This window comes from Epinephelus lanceolatus, chromosome 7 (genome assembly GCF_041903045.1).
Source record: "Epinephelus lanceolatus isolate andai-2023 chromosome 7, ASM4190304v1, whole genome shotgun sequence".
In the NCBI taxonomy this organism is placed as follows: domain Eukaryota; kingdom Metazoa; phylum Chordata; class Actinopteri; order Perciformes; family Serranidae; genus Epinephelus; species Epinephelus lanceolatus.
The window spans coordinates 33,613,705-33,634,792 of NC_135740.1; the positions used below are offsets into that span (position 1 = coordinate 33,613,705).

The 21,088-nt window shown below is 40.8% G+C and overlaps 1 protein-coding gene across 5 annotated transcripts in view; it reads right to left on the minus strand.

Moving 5' to 3' along the window:
- atp8a1 (ATPase phospholipid transporting 8A1) overlaps positions 1-21,088 on the minus strand; it is a 143,028-nt gene that overhangs the window by 29,453 nt on the left and 92,487 nt on the right. For all 5 annotated transcript variants that reach the window (XM_078169460.1, XM_033633450.2, XM_033633453.2 and 2 more), the window contains 5 exons: positions 17,154-17,326; positions 14,226-14,409; positions 10,427-10,537; positions 2,326-2,400; positions 76-198 (listed from right to left, as the gene is read on the minus strand). In XM_078169460.1, coding sequence (XP_078025586.1) covers positions 76-198; positions 2,326-2,400; positions 10,427-10,537; positions 14,226-14,409; positions 17,154-17,326 — 666 coding nt within the window. The remainder of the gene's footprint in view (positions 1-75; positions 199-2,325; positions 2,401-10,426; positions 10,538-14,225; positions 14,410-17,153; positions 17,327-21,088) is intronic.

The window sequence follows — 21,088 nt, forward strand, 5'->3', positions numbered from 1 at the left end:
AATACTAAGTCATCTAATAGTATTTAAATCTGGTCGTGTTGCAAATAAAGAACATGTGATGGAAACTAGTGTTACCTTGGTGTTAAAGCCCATTGCATTCTGGGAGGTTTTGTAGAGCTCTGGGTATTTCAGCATGTTCTCTTTCCTGCAGGAGCGCTCAAATATTCCCAGTGTGAGAGGAGGCAGAGCAGTGAAGATCTGCACAAGAAAAACACACACAGACACGCAGAGACATGAGTGGTTAAATTACAGATGAACTCCAATTACTTTATGTTTCACGCAAATATTTCATTTTCCAACAAATGAAACCGACACATATGACCACCTTCTTTATTGTTCTGAGCTCAGAAGTGATGACATTCAAAACACCTTGTCTCATCCACTATTAGGCATGAATATCAATTTTAATCTTGGGAGAAGCAAGTGTGACAAAATAATCTCAACTAAAAAGGTCAACATGATAACTTTTTATGATCTGAATAAACAGATTCTGTATATGTGCGCAGAATCTGTGGGCAGTGGGTGGAGATTTTCGTATCAGAAGTGCTCTGGTTTCTGTGCCTAGTCTGAGTAGTACTGACCAATTACGTTTGAACAGCAGGTGAACAGTCAGCGTGGAGAGGCGAAACGCAATGGTTGAAAGGTAATCTTGGAACCCATCAGCTATCGTCTGACGATGATTTCGCTTTATATTGCCTATATATACTAAAAAATTACAACAATAATACAATAAAATGTAAAAAAAAAAAAAAGACAATTAAAAATCTACAGAACAAAAAGAACACAAATAAACAGCAGCCCCCAGAATTTTATGGTGAAACTGATAGTCACTGGTTTCTGAGACTGCTTTTTTTTTTAGAGCATTTACAGTGCATATATAAAAGTGTGGCTCAGTCTAATTCTTATTAAACTTATTCATCTGCACTTTGTATTTCTGACTTTCTGCACACTTTAGGTTTACAGGTAATATTTAGACAAAATCACTTTGCAAACTTGACCAAATTAAAAATAAAAAAACACTATGAAACTACTGTAGAATCTTTGAATCTAACATCTAATTGTTTCAGACTTAGGACAGATGCCTCTTGTCTTCATCATTGCCACCCAATTTTACATTTATAGACGAATTTGCTTCATATTGTTCTCCACTGTCCCCCTTCATTATCTTACATCATTGAAGACCACTGACCTTAAAACCCTTCAGGGTTTCTTATTTTGATTCGTCATGCTTCAAGTCTGTTCATATGCAAAACTCATCTCCAATGAACATCTGCGATGCTCTTGACTAAGAAGCAGGTATTTAGGCTCAGCTAAAGTGTAATTTCTTAGTGGTGTTGTAATGTTGTTCTGTATAGCAGCTGCTGAGAGAGGACTCATGGTATTGTGTAGCTGGGGGGCTCAGTGGGTCAGTTGGTGTGAGTTCCCCGAAGGCCCATCTGGAGTGGGAGTCTGCGGGCCTCAGTCTGCAGGACCAGCGGGCCACAGGACATGCTCCACTGGACTCCTTTCTTATTCAGAGCCAGGCCCAGGAAGATCTCCATTGAGAGGCGGATTCAGCCCACTGCTTCCGACAGACTCCCACTGAGCCGGAGGAATTCCCTCCATTTTTGGATGAAGTGAAAGACTGAATCCTCTTCCCACCCCCCAAATACACTACTGCTTCTAAGGTGGTGGTTTATTATGAAATGAATGCAAGAGGCAGGGCTGTGGAAATGTCCTTCTCACTTGACAGTTTGTCCCTCCCATAAATTACTTCCATTTGAGGCCAATCAGGAATGTGGGAAAATCTCACTTCGCACTTCTCTCATTCATTTTTTGTTTATTGAATTGAGTTGATTTTACTAAACAGTTTAAAGTTACATATCAACTCCTTGTGGGCTTAACGGCATGGTATTAAAGATCAGACTTGCAGATGCACATGTTTTACTTCTACTTAATTCATGACAGATATGAAATATGAGTTCATTAGGAGTGGTCCCATTATAGAGCCCTGTGGGACCCCCTACATCAGCAGCCCTCTCAGTCGCTGCTCCATTCTTCCTATTCTTTTTATCATTCAAACGTGGCCGCCCGTGCTAACTACGCTCTTTGGGGCAAGCAAAGCTGTTGTTCTTTCGTATTCAGTACATAGTTTAGGGCACAGAGGGAATATGGACTTGACAACAGGTCATAAATAATGCAGACATTTTCCAAGACATTGATGACATAGTCACGCAATACAGGGATCAGTTTTGGCACACCACGGCAAATCAGCTCTATCTCAGAGAGTGATGGGGTTAAGGAGTAAAATGGGCTCATTAGAGAGTACATTTCATTAACACTCACCACGTTGTACAAGCCGATGCACCAGCGTTCAAACAGGATCTGGCCTGAGAAGCCATTGACGAATGCAAACCAGATCTAAGGGAGACAAAATCACATGAAGAAAGAGTAAGAGACATGAAAATAAGCACAGAAAGCAAAAATGGTGCAACAACTCTTTCTAACATTCAGTTTATATTAACAGGGACAGTTCACGCCCAGAACTAAAAATACATATTGTTCCTTGTACCTGTAGTGCTTTTTATCAATCTAGATTGTTTTGGTGTGAGTTGCTGAGTGCTGAAGATATCAGCCGTACAGATGTCTGCCTTCTCTCCAGTATAATGGAACTAGATGGCACTTGGCTTGTGGAGCTCAAAGCGCCAAAAAAATACATTTGCAAAACTCAACAGCAATGTATTTTTCCAGAAATCATGATCTTGTTACCAAATGTAATCTATAGCCCTTGTTGTGAAGTATTTTCTTTCTACCAAACTACACCCACCAACTGAATCACTGCACTGAAGGAAACGAGCATCTACTCATGGACGAGAGGTTCGTGCTCATAACAGCACAAGATGTAAATATTAATAGTGTCCTCCTAAGCTGAGCTGTAAAGTTAGCTAGCTCAGTGGTGCTAAACGAGCTAGCAGGTGATGCATGATTCCTTCTGCGCAGTGATATGGTTGATGGGTGCCGTTTGGTAGAAAGAAAACAGTTCCTACATGAAACTGCTCACAACAAGATTTGGCTGAATACAAATGTCCAGACTTCACCGCACTAGCAGACTTGCGGACTTTGCGGACGTGCTGACAGGAAGTCCAGGAGTGCTTAGGGCTGTCCAAATCCACAATTCATCCAGCCCACAAGGGGCCTCAAGCAGACTTTCTGCAGACTTCCGGAGAGTCCACTTGGGGTGCAGACTTCAGCAGACCTCACTGATTTAATAACCTACAATTCGTTGCAATATGGACGTGAAGTTGTGGGGTTTTCTACTGCCTTTTTTTTTTATGAATGTGTAAAATAGCCATTAATAGTTAGGCCTATTACAATGCTACTTGAATTGTGTAGGCCAGAAAGAGCAGACATCTCTACGGCCGATACCTCCAAGACTCGACAACTCACACCAAAACAATCTAGACTGATAAATAGCATTACAGGTAAAAGGGAAAAAATATGTATTTTTGACTTTTTAGATTAACTGTCCCTTTAAGATTTTAACATTTCCATTGACAAACTAAGATGACAAGGATGGTTTCATGCCCAAAATACTCAGATTTCCCCTTGCCATTACTGTCATTTTCATCAGTAAGGGACTTAGCCATGAATTTGATACTGTAGGCTTCAACAAGATGATGAAAACACTAAATCTCTGTAGTCTTTCTAATTGCCTTTTCAGTATATGCTTCCCATTAGTGACAGTGAGGGTGAGTGGTTACCATTATCAGATTTGAGACGGGCTCACCGCGTCTACAGACTAACAATCCATTTTTCCGTCACACTACATTCTTCACTTTCTCATGACAGCAGAGACTTCAGATAGAGATGGCAGGGTCTCTTATAAAGTGAAAAATACTAAAGAGTGAACAGCTCCTGCTAACCAATCTTTAAAATTACTGCACAGGTGATGCATCTTGTAATAATGTTCGTTTTGGGAGAAAAGCAGGGAAATAAATGTTTCCTGTCAAGTAAAAATAAATACCCAATGATATTAAAACTAATGTGGGTTTGTTTGAAGTGCTGACCTGTGATCAACAGGTCATTAGCCTAAGTTAGCCAGGTTTCATACTCAGGAAAGGCAGAGAGGCCTCAGTAAAATGAATCAAAAAACAAATGAGTGACAATGGGAAGGTATAGACCTCCAGATGCCACCTCCAGGATGCAAATTACCGACTGGATTCATCACAGGATTACTTACAAACATATATCAAGCCCACTATTTCCCCCCTTGATCCATCTGAGGACAACTGGGTGACAGACGAGGTTAGTTATAGGGGCAGAGTCAGGGCTGTGGGTCTCTGAATGATGTCGACTTTGATATATTGTGTCAGGAAAGGCAGACAGAGGTAACGTAAACCATATGCTGGGTGGAGATGAGGCTCGGGTGGACGTATCTTGATTAGTCATACTTATCTGAACAAAACAATGCCTCTGAGATCAGGACAGAAGCCAGGTATTGTATATAAACTACATTAGCGTGCAAGCAGAACAGTTGAAATACAGAATCTAAAGGGAAAATGGCACATGTGATTTTTTTATTATTATTGTAAAGCAGATTTTTCTGACGTAACCTGGAGAAAAACTGCAATCTGACAACTGCATGCATACTGACAGTGGATCAAAGTTTGACACTTTGTGGTCCAGAACCAGCTCTTGCTCACACCAGATCTGTCAAGGGAACATCAGGGGTGCTGTGTTTTGGCCATGGCCAACCAAGCATTTCCTCGCTTCATTTAACTTCATTATGAAGGCATGAACTGCTACAAATTCTCAGATTGGGACAAAACCTATTTGAGGGCCCCACCCGCCTGCTGCCACTCTCTACACGACCAATACCAATCTGCCACTGGCCCTTCCCATTTAATCGTGTAAGCATATGCATGAAAACAAATGTCTGTCTCACCCCCCCCTTTCCTTCATTCCCTTGGTGAGGTGGGGGGGGGTGGGTGCCTATAGACGCGGCCTGTGTTTATGTGCATGCCCCCAGACCCTGCCCCTCACCTCCCCTCTCTGCCACACCCACCCATCACAGATCCAACCCTCCTCTCCATCAGGTGCACTCTACCATGATGTTGTTTCTTTTATACGAGTGGGGCCTAGTTTTCGAATTCATGTGGGATGTTCCTCTCAAATCTGGGACCATGTGGCTCAGTAACCATGAGAATCGGGAGGTGTACAGTACATCTGTTGGCAGTGCGAGAATAGTTTTAGGTGTTTTGGGTCTTGGCTTGCTGAAAATACATTCCGTTGCTATGGGTTATGTGTAGATGAAGCCCGAGCCATGAGGCAGGTTGAACCATTAGCGTGGCTCAAGCAACGGTAACGAGAGGCTAGCGAGTAGGTCAAACTGCTGAATTAATTACCGCTCTGCCCAATGAGAGGCTCTGGGCTGATATATTGTTGTGCTAAGTTAAAAAAAGGCTCCTATTCATAGCATGTGGTAACTGCCTCTGTGTGAGTGTTTTGGCCTGGTCCTTGGGGTCCCAATAGCTTCTCTCTCTCTCTCTCTCTCTCTCTCTCTCTCTCTTGAGGGACAGATGCATTGATTTGCTCATTAGGGGAAGTACCAGGCCGGATTTTTCTTCCCCTTTTCTTCTCCTCATTGAGTGCCACTCAGCGGAGGGGTGTGGCTGGCCTCTCTCCCCGACTGCACATCATGAAAAACAGTAATGGAGGGAAGCGGGAACTGAGAAAAGGGGGACTGGGCAACGGCTAGCCGATAAGAAGACTTCTTGCATATTCATCAGCGAATCAAAAATCATTGATTCCAAGGCTGCTCTGGTCTAGAAGTGGCTATGGGCTGGAGGGGTGGGAGTGGGGGGGGCGAGCATGACATTTGTCCTCAACAATGTGAGTCCTGATACTCTTAAGCTTAGCACTGCAGAATTGCTAATGGAATTCATACACAAAGCAAGCAAAGAATGAAGAGGCACATAAAGAAGGAGCTGATAAATATGCTGGAAATATGTGGAGCTGCAAACACAAGCTGCCTTACAATGCCAGGCACGGCCTCTGTGGCTTCATTCAGCGTGCAATGGTCGGCGAGCTTTGCTCTGCGACTCTGAGCCGCCTCTAACTACACTGAGCCGCGCTGAATGAGCTTTCATGTAATTGCCTCATAAATGCCACTTGTCCATCAGCCCCCTCTGTAGCGCCCTGGCAATGTGTCAATCAAACATGAGTGGCCAGCTGGATCGGTCATTTGAATGAAGTTGCTATGGCTTCCTTTGGAAAGGTCTCTCAGCTTGAATGTGGCTGAATTCAATTCTTTTCTCTCCTGTTCTTTGGTTAATGGTGTAATTTGTAACAAAGTGGGAGTTATGAATTCTGCTTAAAGTTTGTTATGCACTGGGCCACGCTGTTTAAAAAACATCTGAGTAATTATAACCGCCCTTTTCAATTAGATAGACAAGTCATGTTTCCAGAGTGATCATGGTTGAACTGTTCTCTAACTGATTAGGAGCAGGAATGCAAACCATAATCAACAGCCTGGGGAAAGCCAAAAGAAACACTCTGAAGCAGTTCCAGCTGTCAGTCAATCATCCGCTGGAGTGACAGCCTTACTTTCTGACTCACAATTAACCCTCAGAGAGTCACAGAAAATCCTGAATGATCACATACAACTGTTCCAAGAGTTTCGCTCGCATTCACGTCTTCCACAAAAGCTGTAGAATCCCTCACCCTCCTACTCTATGTCTCTTTAAAAGACCCGGTGGAAAGAGAGGGAGACGAAAAGAGGCTTAAACACGGAGTCTCCAAGTCCTGGCTTTCAGATTGTAACACACACTGTACCAGACAATGGTGCCGCGAACAAAAAAGTTAAAATTCCCGTCAACATCCTCGATTCTCTCCTTGCAAGGTAGCCTGGGAGTCGACGGGAAAAACATGCCAGCACAAAAGTAAACCTATTAGTACAACAAATGCAGCTTTTACCCGTACCCCGGGGTGTCTGGTGTGTTAGATGTCAGGGTCTTACAAAACAGGCACATTTGAAATATTGAAGCAGCCTAAAAGTGAAGAAATGTCCTATTATCTACTTGAATCCCCTGAAGGAGCGTAGCGAGGGGGGAAGGGAGAGTTATGTTTTCAGAGAGCAACAAAAGGTGTGCTAGAAAGAAGCTCGCCCTGCAGACAGAACTATAGATGTTATGTTCCAATTGTAGGAAAGAGCCGGCTTTGAAAAGGGACCTGGTGTGTTTCAAAGAGGAGCTGTGGTTGGACACACATTAAAAAAAACAGACAAACAATGTTGAGAAGACCTTTGAACAGGTTTTGGTGTGAATGTGGTGCACAGGTCCAGTCAGGATTCAAATGAAGGATGAAGAGTAACAATAAGAAAAGACGAAAAGGGTATGTATACTAGAAGTTGTGCCACCTCTTTAAGTCTTAAGCAGTCAAATTCTTTTCATGTTGTTGAAGACATGCTGGATAATGAAAGAAATCCAACATTCGGGCACAGACAAAATGTCTTCTGTAACGTTTCTGCCAACAGAAAATTCAATTAGCTGCAAATTGAATTTCATTTTGCATCCACTGGTATTTCACCTTATCTGGAAAAGGGTAACACGATCAAACAGTTGCAGTTCCTATAACTTGCAGTCACAGCTTGGAAGGAGGATGACTGCCCTCTTTCACTTCAGGTCACAATAAGCCAGAAGCAGACACCCTGGAATGTAAAAGGTAGTCTACTGATTCTCCACGCTATGTAAACTCGAATGAGATCAGAGGTCAAGTGTGACAGAAAGAGGATGAACAAAAGACAATTTTAAAGTGCTCATATTTCCATGACAGGTTATGTGGTGATGATATTTTAAAAACATGTGGCTGATCCTTTTTAAAACCACTGCATAGCAGAGCCAGGGAGCACTCTCTGAATTGTCCCCTTTTCACAGTGCAAAGGCAGAGGAAGTGTGTAAATCACTTGCTCTCTATGGCTACTAGGCCCCCTTGAGCAACAACAGTAGAGAGTAGGGGGGATCATTCCTTTAAATGCCTTCTTTTTCTTTTGTTCACATATGTCCTTCTTTGTCTCATCTGTAGATAGTTAAAAATCTGTATACTGGAGAAATGCGCTGGAATTTAACTTGCAGTAAGAGCACATTTTATTTGTACAAGCATTTGGCTCCAAGGCAAGAAGATCACATACAATACAGAAGTGTCAGTAGTAACCTCTGATTTAGACTTTTTGAGAAGCTGCAAAGTTGCTGCATCCGTCAGACACGTGCATGAGCGGTAGATCAAAACCTCGGAGCACTTCCCATGATAAAGCTGCTGCTGATAGGAAACACTTAACCTGTCTGGTCATTCTTGGTTATGGCTCTGAACCTGCAATCAGTACTGGGTCTGGTATCTGTCAAATGCCATCAAACTTACCGCACACCAACAAACCGATGTTAGGAGCAACATGTCTGTGAACCTTCTTAACCATCATCTATCGATAGACAAGGAGAGTGGACCTAGGAGGCTATGAGGGGACATTCATATATTTCCATCTAAGGCAGATGTTCCTGGATTATTAAAAATTCCAAGTTTAAATTCACTGGTTTAACTTTATTATGACAAAATTCTGTGATAGAGGCCCTGTGGTTCGACGTCAAATCGTGAGATCTAAAACATGAGAACATTTAGTTCTTTAAAACTTTGATTTTGTTCAAGCTAAACACTCAAAAACCATTCAACAAGAGGACTACATTTTTTGTGATTCTGCATATTTTACTACCACTACTACTACTAGCATTTTACTATTTTTGCAGTTACGTTGGCTGACATGCGGGGCTTAACCGGTACATCAATGATCAGTCTACCCTGGTGTCTGTCAAAAGATCCATAGTTTATCACTAGCAATAACGTTTTCATTGGAGTGGTGAAAAAACTGCAGAGAAAGACACGACAAGACATCTCACCACCGAAATTTAACGAAGGCAGACTATCAGAAAATCCAAACACACCTGAGGGTCTTGCCGACAAACTCTGGGTTGATATGCAGCTGTATATGGGATGTAAAGCTAAACAGGGCAACCACAAACTGAAGCCTGAATCATTTATCATCCCCCGGGACAAAAGCAGTCAGAAATATCCAACGCTGACTCTCAATAAATGGAAAAAGAACCACAAAGATGCCAGCAAGATAGAGAGAGCAAATTGAAATTTTTATTTGAGCAGCAGGGGAACCCACTGTGTCCTATCACTTTGTTGAAAAAAATAACTGCCGTCCAATCTCCCGCCCTTTCATCTCCATCCAAAGTGGACAAAGCACAGCAACGATCTATGGTAAGTTAACAGTGTAAGTTAAGCTAGCTTTAAGTTTTATTCGTAGTCTATTGTGCTCAGTTTTTTCAAGTGTTTGCTGCCAGCGATATCATCTTTGTTACAGTGCAGCCCGCTGGCAAGTGATGACAGCTTGGGGAAAGTTAGCAGTACAGATATTTGATCATAACGTAACTGCAACATGATGACATTTTTCTCCTATTTCCTACTACTTCTCACATACACATGCCCTGGTTTTTGCACCCTAAAATCCATTGTTGTCATGCGGACATGGTTGCACAAGCGTCTGTGCCCCAAAGATATAAAAAGTTCAACTTCTGAAAAGCAGCAACGCACACGTCTGTCATGTGACGAAGAACAACCAATCAGCCGGCAAATATCTTTCCTTTCTTCTGTAAATATCAGTCTGTGAATATTGAGGAGAAGTTGATCATGTTAGTGCAGGGCTACAGAGACCTTCACATCTGTCCCATGGACCCATCTGCATATGTCCCAGCCCTAAAACAGCTGGCACTTTCCACTGCCTCTGTGTGTTGCTTGGCAACCATCCTGCTGAATGTTGCTGACACAGCTTAGCAGAAGAATGATTATTTGTTATCAATAAATTATTGCATGTTTTGTTGCTGTGTGTTTATTTTATGAAACAGTGCCAGGTATATGTGGTAAAATCACTGTATACTGTGGCCTCTCATGGCTCAATGCTTATCCTAATGATTATGTGATCCTGTGGCAGAAAGAAAAATGAGTACCACTGCTTGTGAGACGGCTTCACAAATATTCAAATGAGTTGTGTGGATTAATATTCCAAGGATCCAATAACTGGCAAGGATTTTCAAATGGCAGACTTCCTGTTAATTAGGTGTAGTTTTCCCTTCATTACTGAGCGTCTGTGAGTGTGTGTTTGTTTGTGTATATTCTGTCTGGGCATTTCAAAACTCAAACTATTGGCCCAGGAGCTGCACCAACTGGCAGGTAATGTGAAGGGCCAGTCAACTGAAACACAAACATGGAAACTCTAACAAGGAATCTTTGCCTTTACACCTAATCATGTAATGTGAAAAAATCTCAAAGCTTTGCATTCAGATCTAGTTCACTGCACGACTCGACGGAGTCTTGTGAGCTACTGTGTGAGACTCACCTCAATGATGTAGAGGACAATATTCTTGTAGAAGCAGTACAGGATACACTTGGCTACACGGTTGTAATTCCAGGCTCCGTGGACGAGCAGCAGATTCTTCAAGTATTTGAACTGCGTGGGAGGGAGGTAAATGAAGGAAGACGACAGGATGAGTGAATAGCATGAGTCTGTGTACAGTATACCGTCTAATGGTTCCTCATAATCAGAGATCAGTGCTGGAACACTGACGGAGTTACAGGAACTTCAAGATTAAAGGAAGCAGCAGCGTTCTGTTGTCCCCTCAGCAGAGAGGGCTGATGAGGCACTGCAGCCAAAGACTCTCACTAACACATTCCAGAAATGTCTAGTTAAAGATTGTAAGATCAAACTTTCAGTTGTAGAAAATGGTGGAGTTCATACGGGGGTATTGGTCTCCGAGGGATCAGCATAATAGTTAAATGGCTTTATAATTACACCACCATTTAGGGACTGTGGTGAGCTTACAATTTCAGTGCAATTTCTGTCTGATAAGTGTGATTACATTGGAGCAGAACTTTGAGGCAAGTGCTTCATCTTAGTTTTGAGTTAATGACTAGAAAAAATAGCATAATCTTCACTGCATCCTCTTACCATCTGACATAATGTCTCAGAAACCTACGACAGCATATTAGGGCTACTGTAGGTAATGGACAACAATCACAAGATGTGTGATTTCATTGCTATTTTCTGAGTTTTTCTCATAAATTTGTGACTTTAATCTTGAAAAAAAAGAGTTTCTTCTTGAAAATGTGTGTATTTATTTTCTAAAAAAACTGTGACTTTATTCTCATGGAATATTTGAAAGTCTTCTCATAAAATTTCTGAGTTTTTTCTTGTAAATTTATCACTTAAATCTTAGCGAATATTCAAGGTTTTTTTTGCAATTTTGTGACTTTAATCTCAGAAAATTTCTTCTTTTTTTTCTTGCAAATTTATCACTTTATACTCTTGGAAACATTTGAGTTTTTTCTTTTCTTGTAAATATTTTCATCTTGTCACTCAAATGTCAGAGAAAATTAATATTTTTCAGATTTTTTCTCATAAATGTAAGACTTTCATCAGAAAATTTCTGAGTTTATCCCGCAAATTTCTGACTTAAATCTCAGAGAATATTTTCTTTGTCTTTTTTTGTAATCTTAAATTTTTAAGTTTTTTTGTGTTAATGCGTTAATTTAATGTCAGAGAATATTACTATTTTTCTGATTTTTTTTTCTCATAAATTTAAGACTTGAATCACAGTATTTCTGAGTTCTTCTGACTTAGATTTAAGATATTTGAGGGGTTTTTTTTAACTTAAATTTGTGATTTTCTTTCTGTGTAAAGTTGTTACTTTTTTCTTGCAAATTTGTGATTTTAACCTCAAAGAATTTCTGAGTTTTGTCTTGCAAGAAAATATCCAAGTTTTTATCTCCTGAAAATTAATGACTTTAATCTCGTAAATTCTGAGTTTTTAATCCGAATAACACCCCCCTACCCTGGCTCTTTTTTTTTTAACTTGCAATGGCCCAAATACACTGTCATAGAAACCACAGTAGGAGGTAGGATGAGTAGAAATAAACTTAGATTTTTGGGCAAACACAATTCTGTTTATTGAAGGCCTGCTTGTCTTTCAGCATTACCACAATCTTCTTTGGTGGACTGACAGCACGGTGGCGACCCCCAGTTTGTCTGACCCCCTCCAATGGTCGGATCAAACATCAGTTAACACAAACCTGAGCTGATGACAGACGGAGAGCAGAGGTGCCTTGGCCCAAAGCCTCTTCACTCTCCACTTGCCTCAACAGATAACTCTGAGCTTTCAAGTGTTAAACTGTGTTAAACTAGCTCCCTTATAACCTACAGCAGCAACAAACTCATCTGATACTCTCGAACATTAATATAAATCATGTCTAGGAACAGAAAAACAAGTTAAACAACTTCCAAGGATTGATTTCAGTTTGCAGTCTGCAAATTACAGTTAATGTACCGTTACGCCAATATAAGGAAAACACCAGTGGAAGTCTGGAGGTGTAATTTAATTTAATGTTGGAACACAACCTAAATGGATTATAGGAGGCCACGTGTCTCTGAAAGACGTACAATTTTACATGTCATGTCGATTGAAAGGGGCACTTTAAGACAAACCCAGGCTTCTTGAATGGTAATTGCATACTGAAGTACAGAGAGCGTACTGTGTTGTAGTCATCTATTGGTTTCCCATACTCTCAAGCCCTGTGGCTGTAATAGAAACATGATGTACTGAGTGGCGAGCTGTGTAGAAACGGAGCCATGATACAGGAACTCTGCAGCTTTTGTTGCTTATGGGTATCACATATCGATGCAGAGTTTCAGACAAACTGGTAACTACGATATGTGTTTAAGAAGCATTTTGCCGGGATCTGTTTCTCTATGGTTATGTTTGGAGTTAGGTGTCAGCAGATGCCTGTTTTACAGGTGTTACTTCTTCACTGTATAAGCTAATGCCCCAGCAGACATGACCTATTGTTACTCTGAACAATGTGCCCAACTATCACTAACACATATTACACTTGAGACGACAATCATGACGGAGCTGACAATCTGGGGAATCTGAGTTTAAGGAGACAGAAATTGGCATGAATGTCAGTGTGTTGCTGCTGAACTGAGAACATGCACCTGCAGCTTAACAGCAAACATAGTTTGATAAAATTAAAATCATATTTTAACACTGCAAAGTATGAAGTCTGGTCTTATGGTTTTCGTTTTCTGCACATACTTTATGAATGCTCGTCACAAGAGAAACAGCTTAAAATAAAATTGAACGTGTTGATTTTACATTGTTTGGCTCTATAAATCTTCACAATTGTCTTTTGTTAGTTTGAATATTATCAGCAGTTAAGCAGTTAATAAATCAAATTAAGAGACTTAAGTGCCTTGGCATAATTTTCTCTGACCTTGTCTGACTTTAGATGGGACAGGATCAGGTTGAAGTATCGCACAGCTGTCAAAGCTACTTTAAAAATCTTAATTTATGCATTCAAAATCAATGATAACTGGTTAAATTCCCACTTTAGATACTTATGTCTTCCATCTCCAAGCACTAATGAAGAAGCAATATGTTTTTCACACCTGGGCTATAGTCAAAAAAAACATACAATTATGTCTTTTCCTAACCAGTTGTCCTTGACCTAAATGGAAAAAAATCATGAGGTCAAAGAAAAATGTAAAGGAGAATTTATAAGGACTCAGGAAATGCTACTAAGAGAATCTGACTGCACTTGGACTTTGCTAAGTAATTATGTGGTGGTGGATGTTACTGACGTGGGCCTGCCTTGGTGAAACTACAAGAGTCTGAAGTTGAACTACTAAAAGTGCATCTCAGATACTTCGACCCATGTGTTCCCACCATGTTGTTTCATGCGGGCTGTGTAAATGTGGACAAAATGGCGAAATATGTTACTTCTTTACTAAGGTGCTTGATAAGCAATGGTAACTTTGCATAATGATCAGCGTCCCTTGTTGGTCATGTCGATAGTTTCGTGAACTGCCGAAGGATGCATCACTCTAATGTTGCTGCCACACTGAAGTGGGACGGCATTATCTCCTCTCCTATCATAAAGAATGGTTTAGTGCACTCTGTGCTAAATGAGATAAGAAAGGAAGCACTGAAGCACCTTTTCTCAGCATTTAGAGACTTCGACCTGCTCTTTCTTCGTGGCTGCCACTGAGACACATCTGGCTCATTTCGCTCAATTAGGAAACTTCCAGTGCAAAAAGACTATTCCACCGCAGCCTTAGTGTAAACCTCTGCCACTGTGCTCACCTGGGCAATAGAGTAGTCGGAGGAGTTTGCTGCTTGCAGACCCTCGTTGCCTGAGATTCCCACACCGACATGAGCTGTCTGGATCATTCCCACGTCGTTAGCACCATCACCGATGGCCAGCGTGATCACCTTCACCTGTTTCTTCACCATCTCCACCACCTCTGACTTCTGAAGAGGAGATACTCTGAAAAGGAAATGAAATTAGAAATTGATTTGTGTTAATCAAGTTCAATTAATGCGTTGTGGTAAAACTGGAGCTACAACAGTGAGTCAGACACCGTGCAGCACAAAGGACGAGGCAAGACATACATTATAATGGAGGGAAGATGTGAGATGATATATATCACTCAAGAATGTATTGTCCAGGAAATTCTATTTCCTACTTTCCCAGTATTGGGCAGTATCATTAGGGTGTGTATAAAATAATATTCATTCTTGAGATCAGCAAAACCAAACACTCTTCCTTAACTTTGTATAACTGTAGTGTGAGGCGTATGCTCGTGCCAAGGTATACGACTCATACAAAAATGAGCCCTCTCAATCATCACTTACGGCCCACTTGAAGTGTGTGGCAGCGTATTTATCTGCAGAGACCCTGCCCTCTGCCTGCATTTTATTTTGGCCTTTTTATTTTACTGTGTTTGGAACACTCCTGTCACAGTGTGCAGGTGAGGTCGGGTCTTTATAAAAAGGTAGCAACCAGGTGCTTCACTGTAAGCAGCATGTATCCACGAGGAAGCTATGAAAGTTGCAGACACAGTGCTGAAAAAATGCAAATATATAAAGAGACAAAACATTAAGCAAAGAGAATCTGGGGTTGACTGGTCATATTGTTTACTAACAGTATCTGACAATTCCTGCATAGTATACCTTTAAGAATGAGGGAAAAAGCAGGTGCCAAAGGAGGGAAAGCACTTGTAAAGACTACATTTAATCCCCAGTAGCTTCTGTCCACAACCTTTACTGAAGTAAAACCAAGAAAGGCAGAGTCGGGTTGAGTGCAGCTGTGTTGTACCATGCAGTGGAAAGGTGGCATTAGCCTTCATGGTCAAGCTCTCGTGAGTCACGTGAGGCAGCTGGTGGTAGCATGTGTATCGGAGGAAGCCTGTAGAAGTTGTAGGTTTTCATGTTTTTGTCTTCCAACGTTAAATCAAAGTAGATTCAATGTGAATTTTTTAGACACTGCTCAACAGAAAAAGAGGCTTTTGATGTCGGAGTGAAAACAGATAAAGCTGAGACTGGTGAAGCAGCTGGCAGCTGTTGTTGTACGCACAGTCTCCAATCTCATCCTGTCAAAGGTCTGTAATCTGTTTCACTTTGACATTAAAAGACCTTTTTCTGTTGGTCAGGGTAAAAAAAGACATTAAATCTACTTTGTACTGTTCTAATGCAATAGCACATGAAAACGTCAAAGAGGGTGAATATGATCATGGCCCAGTACTGGATGAATTTGTTAATTGGTGTGACCAGTCTTTCTTCCACATTATTGTGTCTAAGACCAATGAGATGTTTATTGATTTTTGGAGGAGGCCTGTCTGCCTGCTCCTTGTGTAATCAAGGGGGAGCCAGTGGCAGCAGTTAAAGTATTTGGGCACTGTCTTAGATGACAAGTTGAATTTGATGTGAACACTGACGGCATCTGTAAAAGGCAAACCAATGCCTATTCTCTCTAAGGAAGTTGAGGAGTTTCGATGTAAATAGGACAATCATGAAATTGTTCTATTCTGCTTTTATTGAGTCTGTTCTTTCTTTTAACATGGTCTGTTGGTTTGGTAATCTGAGCCTTAAAAACAAGAACAAGTTGGACAAAGTGGTCAGGCTGTGCTGTAAGATCACTAGTGTTACTTTGAATAACCTACAGCATCTGTATGAAGAGAGGGTCACCTCTAAAGCTTGGTCGATTGTCTCAGACTCTCAACATCCCCTCTGAGTTTCAGATGCTTCCATGAGTTGACGGTTGTAACACAACTTATAACTCTTCCTTTACAAGACCTCAAATTTAACTTTATGCCTGTGCTGACAGCAACATCTCCAGCCTCCCACACAGCAGCTTCCTCTTACAGTACCAGAGGTTTGGGGATAGCGTACAGTACAGAGAGAGTCTCCAGAGATGATGTCGTAAACTGCGTGTCTGTCTTAAGCTGTGAAATTGTTCCTGTTTGTATTCCTCAAGGTTTAAGAGGCCTCATTCATCTCCTGGTGTCTCTTAGTGCCCGCAGAGTGCGCACGAGGCAAAGGCAGGTAGAGGTGAAGGAAAAATAAATACGACTTTGACGTAATGCACTGAGTCATGAGGGTTTGCTGTTGTTCTGAAAACATGGTGCTGATTTCTGGGCTCAAGCCCTGTCATGGTTGCCTGAGTACTTTGTATTATTTATGTGGCCTGGGCAGGTCAACAGTGTACCTGCACAATGTTGAAAGTTGCCATTTAAATTTACAACTATCACACTTTTTAAAGTGCTGCCATAAAATACTCAACGACCTTTGTGGCAAAGACATAATACTTTGTAGTTCGACCATAAAGCTTTTAATTTAATTTAAGTCATTTTGAAGCTAAAATGCCTGAACATTACTGACTTTAAGCTTCTTGTTTGTTGGGATTTGCTTCATTTATCTGTTTCATATCACTGGAAAATCATCTTTGGGTTTGGGGCTATTGGTCAGAAAAATATGCAGTTTTATGACATCGTAAAAGTGGAAAATTTAAGATTTTTTTTTTTCATACAGTTTTTGATCTGCTGTGTTACAATGGATACTTGAAAATGACTTTACCTTGTGAGTAGTGTGCAGTACGGTATAGTATGTGTTTTTCCAGTGCAGAAGCAGATTCGGTGCGTAAAGTCTTCGCAGAAAGAACATCGTCTTTCATTTTGGTCAGTGGAATTTATTGTGTCTGTTTTATTTTATTGCCTCGGGAGTAAATCTTACCTGCAGCATATGACAGCTTTACAGGACAGGGCGAGGTCCAGGAAGTACTGTCGCACTCCGAATGTGAGGGCGTACTTGAGAGTCTTTCCATCAATAATGAGAGCAAAGTCGTTCTCCTTGTAGAGGGCATCTCCCAGCATTCCACAGTGGTGGCTGAGTGTTTCCCTTGTTCTCTGTGTGATGGAAAAAACACGTCAGGAATGTTAGTTTAATTAGTGTCATTAGTCATTATAATGTAGTGTTATAGTTGCTAGAGGAGATATGCATTGTTGTTAGATTAAATGAGTGCACGTTAACATCTGTGGATAACAGATTAATAATGTTTGTGAAGTAAACTGAGATGTTTTATGAACAACAGATCGCTATACAATGATGGAATGTAAGAAAATATATTTTTAATAAAATGAAAAACCCTGTGCTACATTAGCAACATTTCAATGGTTAATTACAAAATTAATTGCAAATGTCATCACTGTTTTCCTCGTTCGCCATTTTTTTGGATTTTTCAGCCCCAAAGACGTTTCTGAGTTTAGAAGTTTCTAAGTTTTCAGAGAACTGTCCTTGAAGGTTTTTGTGAGTTGTAATTTTGTTTTGTTTTTTTCCGTAGGCACATGAGGACTGAAGATGAATGGAGGCTGATAATGACTCACAGTAAGATTTATATTCTATCTGCTGTAGTGTGACACACAAGAAAAGTCTTTTTCTCTGTTTATATGATGCATTTTAAAGATGAAACACCATCTGTGCGTTAACTTTGACAATGCTGGTGTCACAGAGCAACACCAAAATGCACTAATAGCTTTTAAATCAAGGCTGTAAATATTCATCTAGTTTCTAGTGCTGGGGAGAGTGAACTATTCATATTTGCAAAGTGATTCAAGTCGTTTAAGTACATCTTTGCAATTTTTTTGTGTCATTAACTACAGGATGCATTTTAGAATTTTATTTCACCATTGCTTCTCTACTCTACAGAAGCTACCTGGCTAACTAAGTAATCCTGGTCAGTGCAATATGCCCACCTGGACTGTAGTTTTTGAAGGAAGGTGGGTGACTGACGGACATTGGGTACAAAACCAAAGCTGACATTCCTTATACTTTCTCATCGTGTGTTATTTTGTTTTGTTTTGTTCATGTATGACCTGGGAGCAAGGGGGCACAATTCAATTTTATTTTATTTTACTTTGTTTTATTTTATTTTACTTACTTTACTTTACTTTACTTCACTTTATTTTATTTTATTTCATTTTATTTTATTTTTTTTGTTTTGTTTTACTTTATTTTGTTTTATTTCATTTCATTTTATTTTATTTTACTTTGTTTCATTTTATTTTAATTTACTTTGTTTTATTTTATTTCATTTTATTTTACTTTGTTTTATTTTATTTTGCAGGCATGTTACCTCTTTGAATAATATTTTAATTGATTTAATATATCTACATTGTCACTGTGATCATTTTTTTAATAATATGTGAAGCAATGGCTGCTTGCAAATCTATGCTTTCAAAGTAGCTCCTTCAACACTGCTTGTCTCTCATTCACGTTAGAGTTAAATAGATGAGACAGATCTGTCCGCTCTAAAACTGCTGCAGAGCAGCTGCTCCTCATATTTTAGATATTTATTATGTTTCCAGAGCTTATTAAACTCAGACCGTGGCTATGAGGTGATAACACAGACGAGCTCTGAGAATGGATCGTGTTTGCTTATACTGTATATACAGCTATGATGATGAGTGATGATGAAACGCAATAAATATGAGACTGACAAGAGGATTTACTGTCCTGGTATAGGGGCATGTGGAGTGGATGGATGGAGTAGTGAGATCATTATTGTATTCATCATTCAATCATCTTCCCACAGATGGTGAAGCCATTTGAAAATAAAACCAGTCCTGTGTGTAACCATTATCTGAGGGGCAGGTAGACGTAATACATGTGCAACAATCTCAATAAGGACGTAGAAGTAAAAAGCGTTTTTAAGAATGACTTCAAAAAGACAGACTTCGATGGGCAGACACAGAGCAATGATAAAATGCATAGTATCAAACCTAATGTGCCATGCAGATGCTCAAACAGCTGTAATCATTAAAAAATGGTGGCCATTAGCAGCGCTGAGGGAGGGAGGGGTCAGATATGTCAAGGCAGTCAGATTGTACCAGGGGGACCAGGCAACGTTCGCTTGGCATAACAAAACTCTGTAACCCCAGCTTAAAGGAAATATTTGGAGAAAGGGGCTTTACGTTTCACAAAGCCAGAGAAGGAGAGTGAGAGACACGCACAGAAAGAGATGATGGATTAACAGAGGAGAGAAACTGAGCAAGAGGATACAAGCAGAGAGCAGCTGCGAGGATTTAACCATCCCTGATGGGGTCTGTAAAACAGCACAAGATGGCGAGCAGTGGGCGGGCATGTGTGTGTGTGTGTGTGTGTGTGTGTGTGTGTGTGTGTGTGTGAGAGAGAGAAAGACACACAGGTCAGGTTGTGATATCTATATTCAACCAGGGAGCAAAAATTAAATCCTATCCATCTCAGTTAACAGAGTGATTTTAGATGACGTCTCAGTGTGTGTGTGCATGTGTGTATGCTTCTTTTGAGCCAGTCTACCATATGCATGAGAAAGAATTCACCTTGTTTGGGGTACAATCTATTCATCACCCACTGTGATAAGCAAAGTTTACCATTTCCTCAAGTAGAGCGGCCATTTCCCCCCCTAATTTCCACTGAGGAATTTTAGCGCTAATGCTACATGTCTCCTCCTAAAGCCTCTTTGTTATGGCTATAATGAGCAGTTTAGCCTATGTGACTGGCTAGTGTTTGGCTTTGGAATGGGTATGTGCCGTCCATTCAGAAATCTACAAGAGTGTCCCGTAAAGACTGAGCTCCACTGTTGATATAGAGCCTTCAGTGATAGAGCCAACAGTACGTGACACTCATAATGTGGAATCTGGACATTTGTGTGAATGTAACGTCATCAGCTGTCTTTAGGCTTGAAGCCACCCACAAAGGGGGACCTACCAGCTCAGTCAGAAGTGGGTGGACACATTTTTCCAACTTTTCTGACCTACAACTCTCTGAGAGTAAGCCTAAGTAAGCACTATAAATTATATTTTTTTCAATCCCATTTTCCCCTGGATTTTTATTTTATTAATTTTCTGACCTTTTTTTCACTGTTTTTAATTATCAAACTACACGAATGACCTTTTTTAACAGAAAAAAAGCCAAATCTATCTGTGATTTTATAAAGATTCATACACTAATGCAGCTCTGTTAGCTCTCCAAATGATTAAACACACCCACCGAAGACAAAGCTGTTCACAATGACCCAATCCCACCTTTGAGACCAACTTTAACTCTGGGAATATCAGCTCTACTAAGATTTAGCACAGAGGATGTCTAAAACGTTGTCCTCCCTTTGATAACCATTTGTAAACACAGCAAAGAGGGAAGACATGCTCCAATTACTCTCTTTTGCAGTACAAGAGCACTCAGTTACCCGCCCTGCTGCCTGCTCCTCTGTTCACTGTGCCTCCTCAGTCTTGGCGGAGAGGTCTCTCCCTTCGCGTTTTAACAAACTGCCTTATGTAAGCATCTGTTCAACCACAGGAGAATGAGAGCTGACATTTCAAAGCGCCGGCCCGCATGCTTTATGAATGCACCGACCCCCAAATTTCTACCTCAACTTCATTTATCACGCTTAACGACGGGCTGACAGAGTGAAGGCCGTCCGTCATCACCCCTGAACACCCCCCTGCTGCTTTCCCCTCCCTCACCCACCTCTTCTCGCCATATCCCCCCTGCTTGTCCGACAAACTAAACCCAGTCAGGTTTCTCCTCCATCTGTGGCTCCTCAGCTTAGCTTTCTCCTGCTGGAAGTGCGGGGACCTGCCCTTTTCAATCTCAGAAACAACAGACACGGCTCTCCTGCCGGGGGGTCAACA